General features: G+C 39.3%; 1 protein-coding gene across 1 annotated transcript in view; it reads right to left on the bottom strand.

Annotated features, from left to right (window-relative positions):
• Positions 1-8,531: 8,531 nt before the first annotated feature.
• Positions 8,532-16,314, bottom strand: part of LOC144352906 (beta-galactoside alpha-2,6-sialyltransferase 2-like) — a 31,930-nt gene continuing 24,147 nt past the window's right edge. Inside the window, exons 3-4 of the mRNA XM_085498015.1 lie at positions 9,383-9,575; positions 8,532-8,823 (exon numbers count right to left, since the gene is read on the bottom strand). Coding sequence (XP_085354141.1) covers positions 8,600-8,823; positions 9,383-9,575 — 417 coding nt within the window. The 3' untranslated portion in view covers positions 8,532-8,599. The remainder of the gene's footprint in view (positions 8,824-9,382; positions 9,576-16,314) is intronic.

Here is a 16,314-nt window from a genome sequence, read left to right as displayed (position 1 = left end):
ATTCAATCATTAACAGAAATAGCGCCACCAACACTGGTGTTCTGCCATAGCAGCTACCCTAGCTGAGTCTGCTTATCCAATCAACAAGAGCCTGACAACGCTATAGTTTGCTGATTCAATCATCAACAGAAATAGGGCTGCCAGCACTGGTGTTCTGCCATAGCAGCTACCCTAGCTGAGTCTGCTTATCCATTCAACAAGAGCCTGGCAACGCTATAGTTTGCTGATTCAATCATCAACAGAAATAGGGCTGCCAGCACTGGTGTTCTGCCATAGCAGCTTCCCTAGCTGAGTCTGCTTACCCAATCAACAAGAGCCTGACAACGCTATAGTTTGCTGATTCAATCATCAACAGAAATAGGGCCGCCAACACTGGTGTTCTGCCATAGCAGCTCCCCTAGCTGAGTCTGCTTACCCAATCAACAAGAGCCTGACAACGCTATAGTTTGCTGATTCAATCATCAACAGAAATAGGGCCGCCAACACTGGTGTTCTGCCATAGCAGCTACCCTAGCTGAGTTTGCTTACCCAATCAACAAGAGCCTGACAACGCTATAGTTTGATGATTCAATCATCAACAGAAATAGGGCCGCCAACACTGGTGTTCTGCCATAGCAGCTACCCTAGCTGAGTCTGCTTACCCAAACAACAAGAGCCTGACAACGCTATAGTTTGCTGATTCAATCATCAACAGAAATAGGGCCGCCAGCACTGGTGTTCTGCCATAGCAGCTACCCTAGCTGAGTCTGCTTACCCAATCAACAAGAGTCTGACAATGCTATAGTTTGCTGATTCAATCATCAACATAAATAGGGCCGCCAGCACTGGTGTTCTGCCATAGCAGCTACCCTAGCTGAGTCTGCTTATTCAATCACAAGAGCCTGACAACGCTATAGTTTGCTAATTCAATCATCAACAGAAATAGGGCCGCCAGCACTGGTGTTCTGCCATAGCAGCTACCCTAGCTGAGTCTGCTTACCCAATCAACAAGAGCCTGACAACGCTATAGTTTGCTAATTCAATCATCAACAGAAATAGGGCCGCCAGCACTGGTGTTCTGCCATAGCAGCTACCCTAGCTGAGTCTGCTTACCCAATCAGCAAGAGCCTGACAACGCTATAGTTTGCTGATTCAATCATCAACAGAAATAGGGCCGCCAGCACTGGTGTTCTGCCATAGCAGCTACCCTAGCTGAGTCTGCTTATCCAATCAACAAGAGCCTGACAACGCTATAGTTTGCTGATTCTATCATCAACAGAAATAGGGCTGCCAGCACTGGTGTTCTGCCATAGCAGCTTCCCTAGCTGAGTCTGCTTACCCAAACAACAAGAGCCTGACAACACTATAGTTTGCTGATTCAATCATCAACAGAAATAGGGCCGCCAACACTGGTGTTCTGCCATAGCAGCTACCCTAGCTGAGTCTGCTTACCCAATCAACAAGAGCCTGACAACGCTATAGTTTGCTGATTCAATCATCAACAGAAATAGGGCTGCCAGCACTGGTGTTCTGCCATAGCAGCTACCCTAGCTGAGTCTGCTTATCCATTCAACAAGAGCCTGGCAACGCTATAGTTTGCTGATTCAATCATCAACAGAAATAGGGCTGCCAGCACTGGTGTTCTGCCATAGCAGCTTCCCTAGCTGAGTCTGCTTACCCAATCAACAAGAGCCTGACAACGCTATAGTTTGCTGATTCAATCATCAACAGAAATAGGGCCGCCAACACTGGTGTTCTGCCATAGCAGCTCCCCTAGCTGAGTCTGCTTACCCAATCAACAAGAGCCTGACAACGCTATAGTTTGCTGATTCAATCATCAACAGAAATAGGGCCGCCAACACTGGTGTTCTGCCATAGCAGCTACCCTAGCTGAGTTTGCTTACCCAATCAACAAGAGCCTGACAACGCTATAGTTTGATGATTCAATCATCAACAGAAATAGGGCCGCCAACACTGGTGTTCTGCCATAGCAGCTACCCTAGCTGAGTCTGCTTACCCAAACAACAAGAGCCTGACAACGCTATAGTTTGCTGATTCAATCATCAACAGAAATAGGGCCGCCAGCACTGGTGTTCTGCCATAGCAGCTACCCTAGCTGAGTCTGCTTACCCAATCAACAAGAGTCTGACAATGCTATAGTTTGCTGATTCAATCATCAACATAAATAGGGCCGCCAGCACTGGTGTTCTGCCATAGCAGCTACCCTAGCTGAGTCTGCTTATTCAATCACAAGAGCCTGACAACGCTATAGTTTGCTAATTCAATCATCAACAGAAATAGGGCCGCCAGCACTGGTGTTCTGCCATAGCAGCTACCCTAGCTGAGTCTGCTTACCCAATCAACAAGAGCCTGACAACGCTATAGTTTGCTAATTCAATCATCAACAGAAATAGGGCCGCCAGCACTGGTGTTCTGCCATAGCAGCTACCCTAGCTGAGTCTGCTTACCCAATCAGCAAGAGCCTGACAACGCTATAGTTTGCTGATTCAATCATCAACAGAAATAGGGCCGCCAGCACTGGTGTTCTGCCATAGCAGCTACCCTAGCTGAGTCTGCTTATCCAATCAACAAGAGCCTGACAACGCTATAGTTTGCTGATTCTATCATCAACAGAAATAGGGCTGCCAGCACTGGTGTTCTGCCATAGCAGCTTCCCTAGCTGAGTCTGCTTACCCAAACAACAAGAGCCTGACAACACTATAGTTTGCTGATTCAATCATCAACAGAAATAGGGCCGCCAACACTGGTGTTCTGCCATAGCAGCTACCCTAGCTGAGTCTGCTTACCCAATCAACAAGAGCCTGACAACGCTATAGTTTGCTGATTCAATCATCAACAGAAATAGGGCCGCCAGCACTGGTGTTCTGCCATAACAGCTCCCCTAGCTGAGTCTGCTTACCCAATCAACAAGAGCCTGACAACGCTATAGTTTGCTGATTCAATCATCAACAGAAATATGGCCGCCAGCACTGGTGTTCTGCCATAGCAGCTACCCTAGCTGAGTCTGCTTACCCAATCAACAAGAGCCTGACAACGCTATAGTTTGCTGATTCAATCATCAACAGAAATAGGGCCGCCAGCACTGGTGTTCTGCCATAGCAGCTACCCTAGCTGAGTCTGCTTACCCAATCAACAAGAGCCTGACAACGCTATAGTTTGCTGATTCAATCATCAACAGAAATAGGGCCGCCAGCACTGGTGTTCTGCCATAGCAGCTACCCTAGCTGAGTCTGCTTATTCAATCAACAAGAGCCCGACAACGCTATAGTTTGCTGATTCTATCATCAACAGAAATAGGGCCGCCAGCACTGGTGTTCTGCCATAGCAGCTACCCTAGCTGAGTCTGCTTACCCAATCAACAAGAGCCTGACAACGCTATAGTTTGCTGATTCAATCATCAACAGAAATAGGGCCGCCAACACTGGTGTTCTGCCATAGCAGCTACCCTAGCTGAGTTTGCTTACCCAATCAACAAGAGCCTGACAACGCTATAGTTTGCTAATTCAATCATCAACAGAAATAGGGCCGCCAACACTGGTGTTCTGCCATAGCAGCTACCCTAGCTGAGTCTGCTTACCCAATCAACAAGAGCCTGACAACGCTATAGTTTTCTAATTCAATCATCAACAGAAATAGGGCCGCCAGCACTGGTGTTCTGCCATAGCAGCTACCCTAGCTGAGTCTGCTTACCCAATCAACAAGAGTCTGACAATGCTATAGTTTGCTGATTCAATCATCAACAGAAATAGGGCCGCCAACACTGGTGTTCTGCCATATCAGCTACCCTAGCTGAGTCTGCTTACCCAATCAACTGGAGCCTGACAACGCTATAGTTTGCTGATTCAATCATCAACATAAATAGGGCCGCCAGCACTGGTGTTCTGCCATAGCAGCTACCCTAGCTAAGTCTGCTTACCCAATCAACAACAGCCTGACAACGCTATAGTTTGCAATACACCGCCCAATCCAGTTTAAACCACTGGTGCAGATTGACATAATACACTGCCCAATCAGGTTTAAACCACTGGTGCAGAATGTCAGAATAAACTGCCCAATCAGGTTTAAACCACTGCTGCAGATTTACATAATACACCGTCCAATCCAGTTTAAACCACTGGTGCAGATTCACATAATACACTGCCTAATCAGGTTTAAACCACGGCTGCAGTTTGTCAGAATACACTGCCCAATCAGGTTTAAACCACTGCTGCAAATTGACAGAATACACTGCCCAATCAGGTTTAAACGACTGGTGCAGAATGTCAGAATACACTGCAAAATCAGGTTTAAACCACTGCTGCAGATTGACATAATACACCGTCCAATCCAGTTTAAACCACTGGTGCAGATTCACAAAATACACTGTCTAATCAGGTTTAAACCACTGGTGTAGATTGACATAATACACTGCTCAATCAGGTTTAAACCACTGGTGCAGATTGACATAATACACTGCTCAATCAGGTTTAAACCACTGGTGTAGATTGACATAATACACTGCCCAATCAGGTTTAAACCACTGCTGCAGATTCACATAATACACTGCTCAATCAGGTTTAAACCACTGGTGTAGATTGACATAATACACTGCCCAATCAGGTTTAAACCACTGCTGCAGATTGACATAATACACTGCTCAATCAGGTTTAAACCACTGGTGTAGATTGACATAATACACTGCCCAATCAGGTTTAAACCACTGCTGCAGATTGACATAATACACTGCTCAATCAGGTTTAAACCACTGGTGTAGATTGACATAATACACTGCCCAATCAGGTTTAAACCACTGCTGCAGATTGACATAATACACTGCTCAATCAGCTTTAAACCACTGGTGCAGATTGACATAATACACTGCCCAATCAGGTTTAAACCACTGGTGCAGATTGACATAATACACTGCCCAATCAGGTTTAAACCACTGGTGCAGATTGACATAATAAACTGCTCAATCAGGTTTAAACCACTGGTGCAGATTGACATAATACACTGCCCAATCAGGTTTAAACCACTGGTGCAGATTGACATAATACACTGCCCAATCAGGTTTAAACCACTGGTGCAGATTGACATAATACACTGCTCAATCAGGTTTAAACCACTGGTGCAGATTGACATAATACGCTGCCCAATCAGGTTTAAACCACTGGTGCAGATTGACATAATACACTGCCCAATCAGGTTTAAACCACTGGTGCAGAATGTCAGAATAAACTGCCCAATCAGGTTTAAACCACTGCTGCAGATTTACATAATACACCGTCCAATCCAGTTTAAACCACTGGTGCAGATTCACATAATACACTGCCTAATCAGGTTTAAACCACTGGTGCAGATTGACATAATACACTGCCCAATCAGGTTTAATCCACTGGTGCAGATTGACATAATACACTGCCCAATCAGGTTTAAACCACTGGTGCAGATTCACATAATACACTGCCTAATCAGGTTTAAACCACTGGTGCAGATTCACAAAATACACTGCCTAATCAGGTTTAAACCACTGCTGCAGATTGACATAATACACTGCCCAATCAGGTTTAAACCACTGGTGCAGATTGACATAATACACCGCCCAATCAGGTTTAAACGACTGGTGCAGAATGACAGAATACACCGCCCAATGAGGTTTAAACCACTGCTGCAGATTGACAGAATACACTGCCCAATCAGGTTTAAACGACAGGTGCAGAATGACAGAATACACTGCAAAATCAGGTTTAAACCACTGCTGCACATTGACATAATACACCGTCCAATCCAGTTTAAACCACTGGTGCAGATTCACAAAATACACTGCCTAATCAGGTTTAAACCACTGGTGCAGATTGTCAGAATACACTGTCCAATCAGGTTTAAACCACTGGTGCAGTTTGACAGAATACACTGCCCAATCAGGTTTAAACGACTGGTGCAGAATGACAGAATACACTGCAAAATCAGGTTTAAACCACTGCTGCAGATTGACATAATACACCGCCCAATCAGGTTTAAACGACTGGTGTAGATTGACATAATACACTGCCCAATCAGGTTTAAACCACTGGTGCAGATTGACATAATACACTGCCTAATCAGGTTTAAACCACTGGTGTAGATTGACATAATACACTGCCCAATCAGGTTTAAACCACTGGTGCAGATTGACATAATACACTGCCTAATCAGGTTTAAACCACTGGTGCAGATTCACAAAATACACTGCCCAATCAGGTTTAAACCACTGGTGCAGATTGACATAATACACTGCCCAATCAGGTTTAAACCACTGGTGCAGATTGACATAATACACTGCCAAATCCAGTTTAAACCACTGGTGCAGATTGATATAATACACTGCCCAATCAGGTTTAAACCACTGGTGCAGATTGACATAATACACTGCCTAATCAGGTTTAAACCACTGGTGTAGATTGACATAATACACTGCCCAATCAGGTTTAAACCACTGGTGCAGATTGACATAATACACTGCCTAATCAGGTTTAAACCACTGGTGTAGATTGACATAATACACTGCCCAATCAGGTTTAAACCACTGGTGCAGATTGACATAATACACTGCCCAATCAGGCCTAAACCACTGATGAAGATTGACAGAATACACTGCCCAATCCAGTTTAAACCACTGGTGCAGATTGACATAATACACTGCCCAATCAGGTTTAAACCACTGGTGTAGATTGACATAATACACTGCCCAATCAGGTTTAAACCACTGGTGCAGATTGACATAATACACTGCCCAATCAGGCCTAAACCACTGATGAAGATTGACAGAATACACTGCCCAATCCAGTTTAAACCACTGGTGCAGATTGACATAATACACTGCCCAATCAGGTTTAAACCACTGGTGTAGATTGACATAATACACTGCCCAATCAGGTTTAAACCACTGCTGCAGATTGACAGAATACACTGCCCAATCAGGTTTAAACCACTGGTGCAGATTGACATAATACACTGCCCAATCAGGTTTAAACCACTGGTGTAGATTGACAGAATACACTGCCCAATCAGGTTTAAACCACTGGTGCAGATTGACATAATACACTGCCCAATCAGGTTTAAACCACTGCTGCAGATTGACATAATACACTGCCTAATCAGGTTTAAACCACTGGTGCAGATTGACATAATACACTGCCCAATCAGGTTTAATCCACTGGTGCAGATTGACATAATACACTGCCCAATCAGGTTTAAACCACTGCTGCAGATTGACAGAATACACTGCCCAATCAGGTTTAAACCACTGATGAAGATTGACATAATACACTGCCTAATCAGGTTTAAACCACTGATGAAGATTGACATAATACACTGCCTAATCAGGTTTAAACCACTGGTGCAGATTGACATAATACACTGCCCAATCAGGTTTAAACCACTGGTGCAGATTGACATAATACACTGCCCAATCAGGTTTAAACCACTGGTGCAGATTGACATAATACACTGCGCAATCAGGTTTAAACCACTGGTGTAGATTTACATAATACACTGCCCAATCAGGTTTAAACCACTGGTGCAGATTGACATAATACACTGCCCAATCAGGTTTAAACCACTGGTGCAGATTGACATAATACACTGCGCAATCAGGTTTAAACCACTGGTGTAGATTTACATAATACACTGCCCAATCAGGTTTAAACCACTGGTGCAGATTGACATAATACACTGCCCAATCAGGTTTAAACCACTGGTGCAGATTGACATAATACACTGCCCAATCAGGTTTAAACCACTGGTGTGGATTTACATAATACACTGCCCAATCAGGTTTAAACCACTGGTGCAGATTGACATAATACACTGCCTAATCAGGTTTAAACCACTGGTGCAGATTGACATAATACACTGCCCAATCAGGTTTAAACCACTGGTGCAGATTGACATAATACACTGCCCAATCAGGTTTAAACCACTGGTGTAGATTTACATAATACACTGCCCAATCAGGTTTAAACCACTGGTGCAGATTGACATAATACACTGCCTAATCAGGTTTAAACCACTGGTGCAGATTGACATAATACACTGCCCAATCAGGTTTAAACCACTGATGAAGATTGACATAATACACTGCCTAATCAGGTTTAAACCATTGCTGCAGATTGACATAATACACTGCCCAATCAGGTTTAAACCACTGCTGCAGATTGACGACTATATAGATAACTGGCCAAATAGTCCTCCCTACGTTTGCACAGGTGTCAGATGTTGAAAACAAGTACATCAGGTTAAGTGGGTTTACACAATAATTGAAAAATTAAGAAGTTATATATATATTTACGGTCGCCAATTATTCTAAACATACTTATTGAGGATCAGCTTGTATTAAAATTATATTTATGTGTACCAGTTATAATGAATAATTGTCGTAATTTTCAGTACATGCTTTGAAAAGAACACTTCAGCTGTCTTACTGAAAATTATGTATACTAATTTAACTAACATTATACCGATAAAACAAAGTGTGTGTGCAATCAATGTCCAATGATATAATTCGAAAGTGATACAAAATAATTGCTTGTATTTATTGTAAAACAGGAATAAACAAAAAATAAATGATTTTAAAAATACATCATAAACAGGTCAATTTATTGACCCCACTAACAGTCAATACGTCTCGTTGCAGATCATCTTCTGATCCTTCATGCAATGATCTTATGAGTTGTTTTTCTGAGATTGGATGCCATCGGAAAGTGGGACAGTTCTTTTCATAATGGTAATGACATTGATTATTCAATTTGTTTGCAAATCCATATATACTGACTGTGTCACACATACCAAGCATCATTGTAATACCTGAAATATAAAGGAGAACAAAAAGAATATAATTTTAATTACCATTTGTTGTGGCCTCAGTGCAGTAATATTCAATTACAAGTCAAGCCAGTAAATGCAACAATATTAAATACAAGTATAAAATGACAGTCATATATATCTTTGGGTCCATATTCTGATTTGACTATGTAGTGCAGTGTACACCGTAGCTGCTTTTATTTCGTTGTTGATTGTTTTGGGAGATTTTAGTGTACTTGTTGAATTTTTGCTGCCGGTCATTTTTTTTGTCTTTTCGGAATCCTTTTAAATTAGTGACTCTGAAATGGGATATACTTTATTATTTCTACTTGCATTAGAACATTGATTAATTGAAATAATAAAATGTGTATGAAAATAGTGAGTGAATTTGAAAGACATTTTAAATATTATTGTTTCTTTTCATCATTGTCATGCCCACATTTGATTACAGCGTGTTTCTTTCTCCATTTCGTGGTTGATTTAGCTACATGAGTGATGATGATGATGATGATGATGATGAGATTTATTTCTCTGGTGTTTTCTAGTGATGAAACAACATTACCTGTAAATCCTGAAGATGGAACTATTTTCCTGATTGGTTTTCCTGTGTTGAAATATTCCACAACATCCCAAGCATTCCATAATGACTTGGGATGGATAAGGTAGAAATCCTGATTTGGAAAACGTGTCCTCCATGCTATGTACTTGGCAAATATTTGTTTTCCAGGTCGTTGTGTATTATAGTTGGTGTACCACTGTAAAATGTAAGAATAACGTCTAAATGTATACCATAAATCATTACAGTCAGTAATATAGCATATAATGAGTTTAGATATACCTATACTGGTGCAACATGATGGCTATTTGTGTGACATACATAGACTAATAGGGAACTCATTGATTCAAAACTATCATCTGTCCCATCGAATAATGATTCCATATTGCTATATATACACACAGAGCACATCTCTATAGCTCTAAAGTATATTCACATGTACAACTTTCATGGTTGTCTGATGAATATGCATAAGATGGCTGTGACATGTCACTGTAATGTTCACTTAACCTGAATAGGTTATCTGAAAGATATGCTTATGAAGACGTTGTCACTGTGAATTCCATACACTCTGTATATGTTGCCACTGAAATGTCTACTTACTATGGATAGGTGTAATTTGCCCTTACCTTCTTTAGGTCGTCAGTATAAGGTTATCATACCCTGTATAGGTTGCCACTGTAGTTCCCACTAAGAACCATCTTACCCTGTATGAGTTGTCAATGTAAGGTACAACAACTTTGCACAGATTGCCTCTTTGGGATGTCAGTGTACACTGTGAGGTACAATTTGTGTAGATAGTCTGATAATGTAAAGTCAACTTACTCTAGATAGTCTATCAATGCAAAGTCAACTTACTCTGGATAGTCTGTCAATGTAAAGTCAACTTACTCTAGATAGTCAGTCAATGTAAAGTCAACTTACTCTAGATAGTCTGTCAATGTAAAGTCAACTTACTCTTGATAGTTTGTCAATGTAAAGTCAACTTACTCTAGATAGTCTGTCAATGTAAAGTCAACTTACTCTGGATAGTCTGTAAATGTAAAGTCAACTTACTCTAGAGAGTCTGTCAATGTAAAGTCAACTTACTCTAGATAGTCAGTCAATGTAAAGTCAACTTACTCTAGATAGTCTGTCAATGTAAAGTCAACTTACTCTGGATAGTCTGTCAATGTAAAGTCAACTTACTCTAGATAGTCAGTCAATGTAAAGTCAACTTACTCTAGATAGTCTGTCAATGTAAAGTCAACTTACTCTGGATAGTTTGTCAATGCAAAGTCAACTTACTCTGGATAGTTTATCAATGCAAAGTCAACTTACTCTAGATAGTCTGATAATGTAAAGTCAACTTACTCTGGATAGTCTGTCAATGTAAACTCAACTTACTCTGGATAGTTTGTCAATGCAAAGTCAACTTACTCTAGATAGTCTGTCAATGTAAAGTCAACTTACTCTAGATAGTCTGCCAATGTAAGTCAACTTACTCTAGATAGTCTGTCAATGTAAAGTCCACTACTCTAGATAGTCTATCAATGTAAACTCAACTTACTCTGGATAGTCTGTCAATGTAAAGTCAACTTACTCTGGATAGTCTGTCAATGTAAAGTCAACTACTCTAGATAGTCTATCAATGTAAACTCAACTTACTCTAGATAGTCTGTCAATGTAAAGTCAACTTACTCTGGATAGTCTGTCAATGTAAACTCAAGTTACTCTGGATAGTCTGTCAATGTAAAGTCAACTACTCTAGATAGTCTATCAATGTAAACTCAACTTACTCTGGATAGTCTGTCAATGTAAAGTCAACGTACTCTGGATAGTCTGTCAATGCAAAGTCAACTTACTCTAGATAGTCTGTCAATGTAAAGTCAACTTACTCTGGATAGTTTGTCAATGCAAAGTCAACTTACTCTGGATAGTCTGTCAATGTAAAGTCAACTTACTCTAGATAGTCTGTCAATGTAAAGTCAACTTACTCTAGATAGTCTGTCAATGTAAAGTCAACTTACTCTGGATAGTCTGTCAATGTAAAGTCAACTTACTCTAGATAGTCAGTCAATGTAAAGTCAACTTACTCTAGATAGTCTGTCAATGTAAAGTCAACTTACTCTGGATAGTCTGTCAATGTAAAGTCAACTTACTCTAGATAGTCAGTCAATGTAAAGTCAACTTACTCTAGATAGTCTGTCAATGTAAAGTCAACTTACTCTGGATAGTTTGTCAATGCAAAGTCAACTTACTCTGGATAGTTTATCAATGCAAAGTCAACTTACTCTAGATAGTCTGATAATGTAAAGTCAACTTACTCTGGATAGTCTGTCAATGTAAACTCAACTTACTCTGGATAGTTTGTCAATGCAAAGTCAACTTACTCTAGATAGTCTGTCAATGTAAAGTCAACTTACTCTAGATAGTCTGCCAATGTAAGTCAACTTACTCTAGATAGTCTGTCAATGTAAAGTCAACTACTCTAGATAGTCTATCAATGTAAACTCAACTTACTCTGGATAGTCTGTCAATGTAAAGTCAACTTACTCTGGATAGTCTGTCAATGTAAAGTCAACTACTCTAGATAGTCTATCAATGTAAACTCAACTTACTCTAGATAGTCTGTCAATGTAAAGTCAACTTACTCTGGATAGTCTGTCAATGTAAACTCAAGTTACTCTGGATAGTCTGTCAATGTAAAGTCAACTACTCTAGATAGTCTATCAATGTAAACTCAACTTACTCTGGATAGTCTGTCAATGTAAAGTCAACGTACTCTGGATAGTCTGTCAATGCAAAGTCAACTTACTCTAGATAGTCTGTCAATGTAAAGTCAACTTACTCTGGATAGTTTGTCAATGCAAAGTCAACTTACTCTGGATAGTCTGTCAATGTAAAGTCAACTTACTCTAGATAGTCTGTCAATGTAAAGTCAACTTACTCTAGATAGTCCGTCAATGTAAAGTCAACTTACTCTGGATAGTCTGTCAATGTAAAGTCAACTTACTCTGGATAGTCTGTCAATGTAAAGTCAACTTACTCTGGATAGTCTGTCAATGTAAAGTCAACTTACTCTAGATAGTCAGTCAATGTAAAGTCAACTTACTCTAGATAGTCTGTCAATGTAAAGTCAACTTACTCTGGATAGTCTGTCAATGTAAAGTCAACTTACTCTAGATAGTCAGTCAATGTAAAGTCAACTTACTCTAGATAGTCTGTCAATGTAAAGTCAACTTACTCTGGATAGTTTGTCAATGCAAAGTCAACTTACTCTGGATAGTTTATCAATGCAAAGTCAACTTACTCTAGATAGTCTGATAATGTAAAGTCAACTTACTCTGGATAGTCTGTCAATGTAAACTCAACTTACTCTGGATAGTCTGTCAATGTAAAGTCAACTTACTCTGGATAGTCTGTCAATGTAAACTCAAGTTACTCTGGATAGTCTGTCAATGTAAAGTCAACTACTCTAGATAGTCTATCAATGTAAACTCAACTTACTCTGGATAGTCTGTCAATGTAAAGTCAACGTACTCTGGATAGTCTGTCAATGCAAAGTCAACTTACTCTAGATAGTCTGTCAATGTAAAGTCAACTTACTCTGGATAGTTTGTCAATGCAAAGTCAACTTACTCTGGATAGTCTGTCAATGTAAAGTCAACTTACTCTAGATAGTCTGTCAATGTAAAGTCAACTTACTCTAGATAGTCCGTCAATGTAAAGTCAACTTACTCTGGATAGTCTGTCAATGTAAAGTCAACTTACTCTGGATAGTCTGTCAATGTAAAGTCAACTTACTCTGGATAGTCTGTCAATGTAAAGTCAACTTACCCTGGATAGTCTGTCAATGTAAACTCAACTTACTCTAGATAGTCTGTCAATGTAAAGTCAACTTACTCTGGATAGTCTGTCAATGTAAAGTCAACTTACTCTGGATAGTCTGTCAATGTAAAGTCAACTTACTCTGGATAGTCTGTCAATGTAAAGTCAACTTACCCTGGATAGTCTGTCAATGTAAACTCAACTTACTCTAGATAGTCTGTCAATGTAAAGTCAACTTACTCTAGATAGTCTGTCAATGTAAAGTCAACTTACTCTGGATAGTCTATCAATGTAAACTCAACTTACTCTAGATAGTCTGTCAATGTAAAGTCAACTTACTCTGGATAGTCTGTCAATGTAAAGTCAACTTACTCTAGATAGTCTGTAAATGTAAAGTCAACTTACTCTAGATAGTCTGTCAATGTAAAGTCAACTTACTCCAGATAGTCAGTGAATGTAAAGTCAACTTACTCTGGATAGTCTGTCAATGTAAAGTCAACTTACTCTAGATAGTCTGTCAATGTAAAGTCAACTTACTCTGGATAGTCTGTCAATGTAAAGTCAACTTACTCTGGATAGTCTGTCAATGTAAAGTCAACTTACTCTAGATAGTCAGTCAATGTAAAGTCAACTTACTCTAGAGAGTCTGTCAATGTAAAGTCAACTTACTCTAGATAGTCAGTCAATGTAAAGTCAACTTACTCTAGATAGTCTGTCAATGTAAAGTCAACTTACTCTGGATAGTCTGTCAATGTAAAGTCAACTTACTCTAGATAGTCTGTCAATGTAAAGTCAACTACTCTAGATAGTCTATCAATGTAAACTCAACTTACTCTGGATAGTCTGTCAATGTAAAGTCAACTTACTCTGGATAGTCTGTCAATGTAAAGTCAACTACTCTAGATAGTCTATCAATGTAAACTCAACTTACTCTGGATAGTCTGTCAATGTAAAGTCAACTTACTCTGGATAGTCTGTCAATGTAAACTCAAGTTACTCTGGATAGTCTGTCAATGTAAAGTCAACTACTCTAGATAGTCTATCAATGTAAACTCAACTTACTCTGGATAGTCTGTCAATGTAAAGTCAACGTACTCTGGATAGTCTGTCAATGTAAAGTCAACTTACCCTGGATAGTCTGTCAATGTAAACTCAACTTACTCTAGATAGTCTGTCAATGTAAAGTCAACTTACTCTGGATAGTCTGTCAATGTAAAGTCAACTTACTCTGGATAGTCTGTCAATGTAAAGTCAACTTACTCTGGATAGTCTGTCAATGTAAAGTCAACGTACTCTGGATAGTCTGTCAATGTAAAGTCAACTTACCCTGGATAGTCTGTCAATGTAAACTCAACTTACTCTAGATAGTCTGTCAATGTAAAGTCAACTTACTCTGGATAGTCTGTCAATGTAAAGTCAACTTACTCTGGATAGTCTGTCAATGTAAAGTCAACTTACTCTGGATAGTCTGTCAATGTAAAGTCAACGTACTCTGGATAGTCTGTCAATGTAAAGTCAACTTACCCTGGATAGTCTGTCAATGTAAACTCAACTTACTCTAGATAGTCTGTCAATGTAAAGTCAACTTACTCTGGATAGTCTGTCAATGTAAAGTCAACTTACTCTGGATAGTCTGTCAATGTAAAGTCAACTTACTCTGGATAGTCTGTCAATGTAAAGTCAACTTACCCTGGATAGTCTGTCAATGTAAACTCAACTTACTCTAGATAGTCTGTCAATGTAAAGTCAACTTACTCTAGATAGTCTGTCAATGTAAAGTCAACTTACTCTGGATAGTCTATCAATGTAAACTCAACTTACTCTAGATAGTCTGTCAATGTAAAGTCAACTTACTCTGGATAGTCTGTCAATGTAAAGTCAACTTACTCTAGATAGTCTGTAAATGTAAAGTCAACTTACTCTAGATAGTCTGTCAATGTAAAGTCAACTTACTCCAGATAGTCAGTGAATGTAAAGTCAACTTACTCTGGATAGTCTGTCAATGTAAAGTCAACTTACTCTAGATAGTCTGTCAATGTAAAGTCAACTTACTCTGGATAGTCTGTCAATGTAAAGTCAACTTACTCTGGATAGTCTATCAATGTAAAGTCAACTTACTCTAGATAGTCTATCAATGTAAAGTCAACTTACTCTGGATAGTCTGTCAATGTAAAGTCAACTTACTCTAGATAGTCTGTCAATGTAAAGTCAACTTACTCTGGATAGTCTATCAATGTAAAGTCAACTTACTCTGGATAGTCAGTCAATGTAAAGTCAACTTACTCTGGATAGTCAGTCAATGTAAAGTCAACTTACTCTGAATAGTCTATCAATGTAAAGTCAACTTACTCTGGATAGTCTGTCAATGTAAAGTCAACTTACTCTAGATAGTCAGTCAATGTAAAGTCAACTTACTCTGGATAGTCTGTCAATGTAAAGTCAACTTACTCTGGATAGTCTGTCAATGTAAAGTCAACTTACTCTGAATAGTATGTCAATGTAAAGTCAACATACTCTGGATAGTCTGTCAATGTAAAGTCAACTTACTCTAGATAGTCAGTCAATGTAAACTCAACTTACTCTGAATAGTCTGCCAATGTAAAGTCAACTTACTCTAGATAGTCAGTCAATGTAAAGTCAACTTACTCTAGATAGTCTATCAATGCAAAGTCAACTTACTCTAGATAGTCTGTCAATGTAAAGTCAACTTACTCTAGATAGTCTATCAATGCAAAGTCAACTTACTCTGGATAGTCTGTCAATGTAAAGTCAACTTACTCTAGATAGTCAGTCAATGTAAAGTCAACTTACTCTAGATAGTTTATCAATGCAAAGTCAACTTACTCTAGATAGTCTGTCAATGTAAAGTCAACTTACTCTGGATAGTCTGTCAATGTAAAGTCAACTTACTCTAGATAGTCTATCAATGTAAAGTCAACTTACTCTAGGTGGTCAGTCAATGTAAACTCAACTTACTCTAGATAGTATGTCAATGTAAGTCAACGTACTCTGGATAGTCTGTCAATGTAAAGTCAACTTACTTTAGATAGTCAGTCAATGTAAACTCAACTTACTCGGAATAGTCTGTCAATGTAAAGTCAACTTACTCTAGATAGTCTATCAATGCA

The sequence above is a fragment of the Saccoglossus kowalevskii genome, chromosome 1 (assembly GCF_978046115.1).
Source record: "Saccoglossus kowalevskii chromosome 1, keSacKowa6.1, whole genome shotgun sequence".
Classification (NCBI taxonomy): Eukaryota; Metazoa; Hemichordata; class Enteropneusta; family Harrimaniidae; genus Saccoglossus; species Saccoglossus kowalevskii.
Note: the sequence above shows the minus strand (reverse complement) of the source record. Positions and strands in the feature narration are given on the sequence as shown.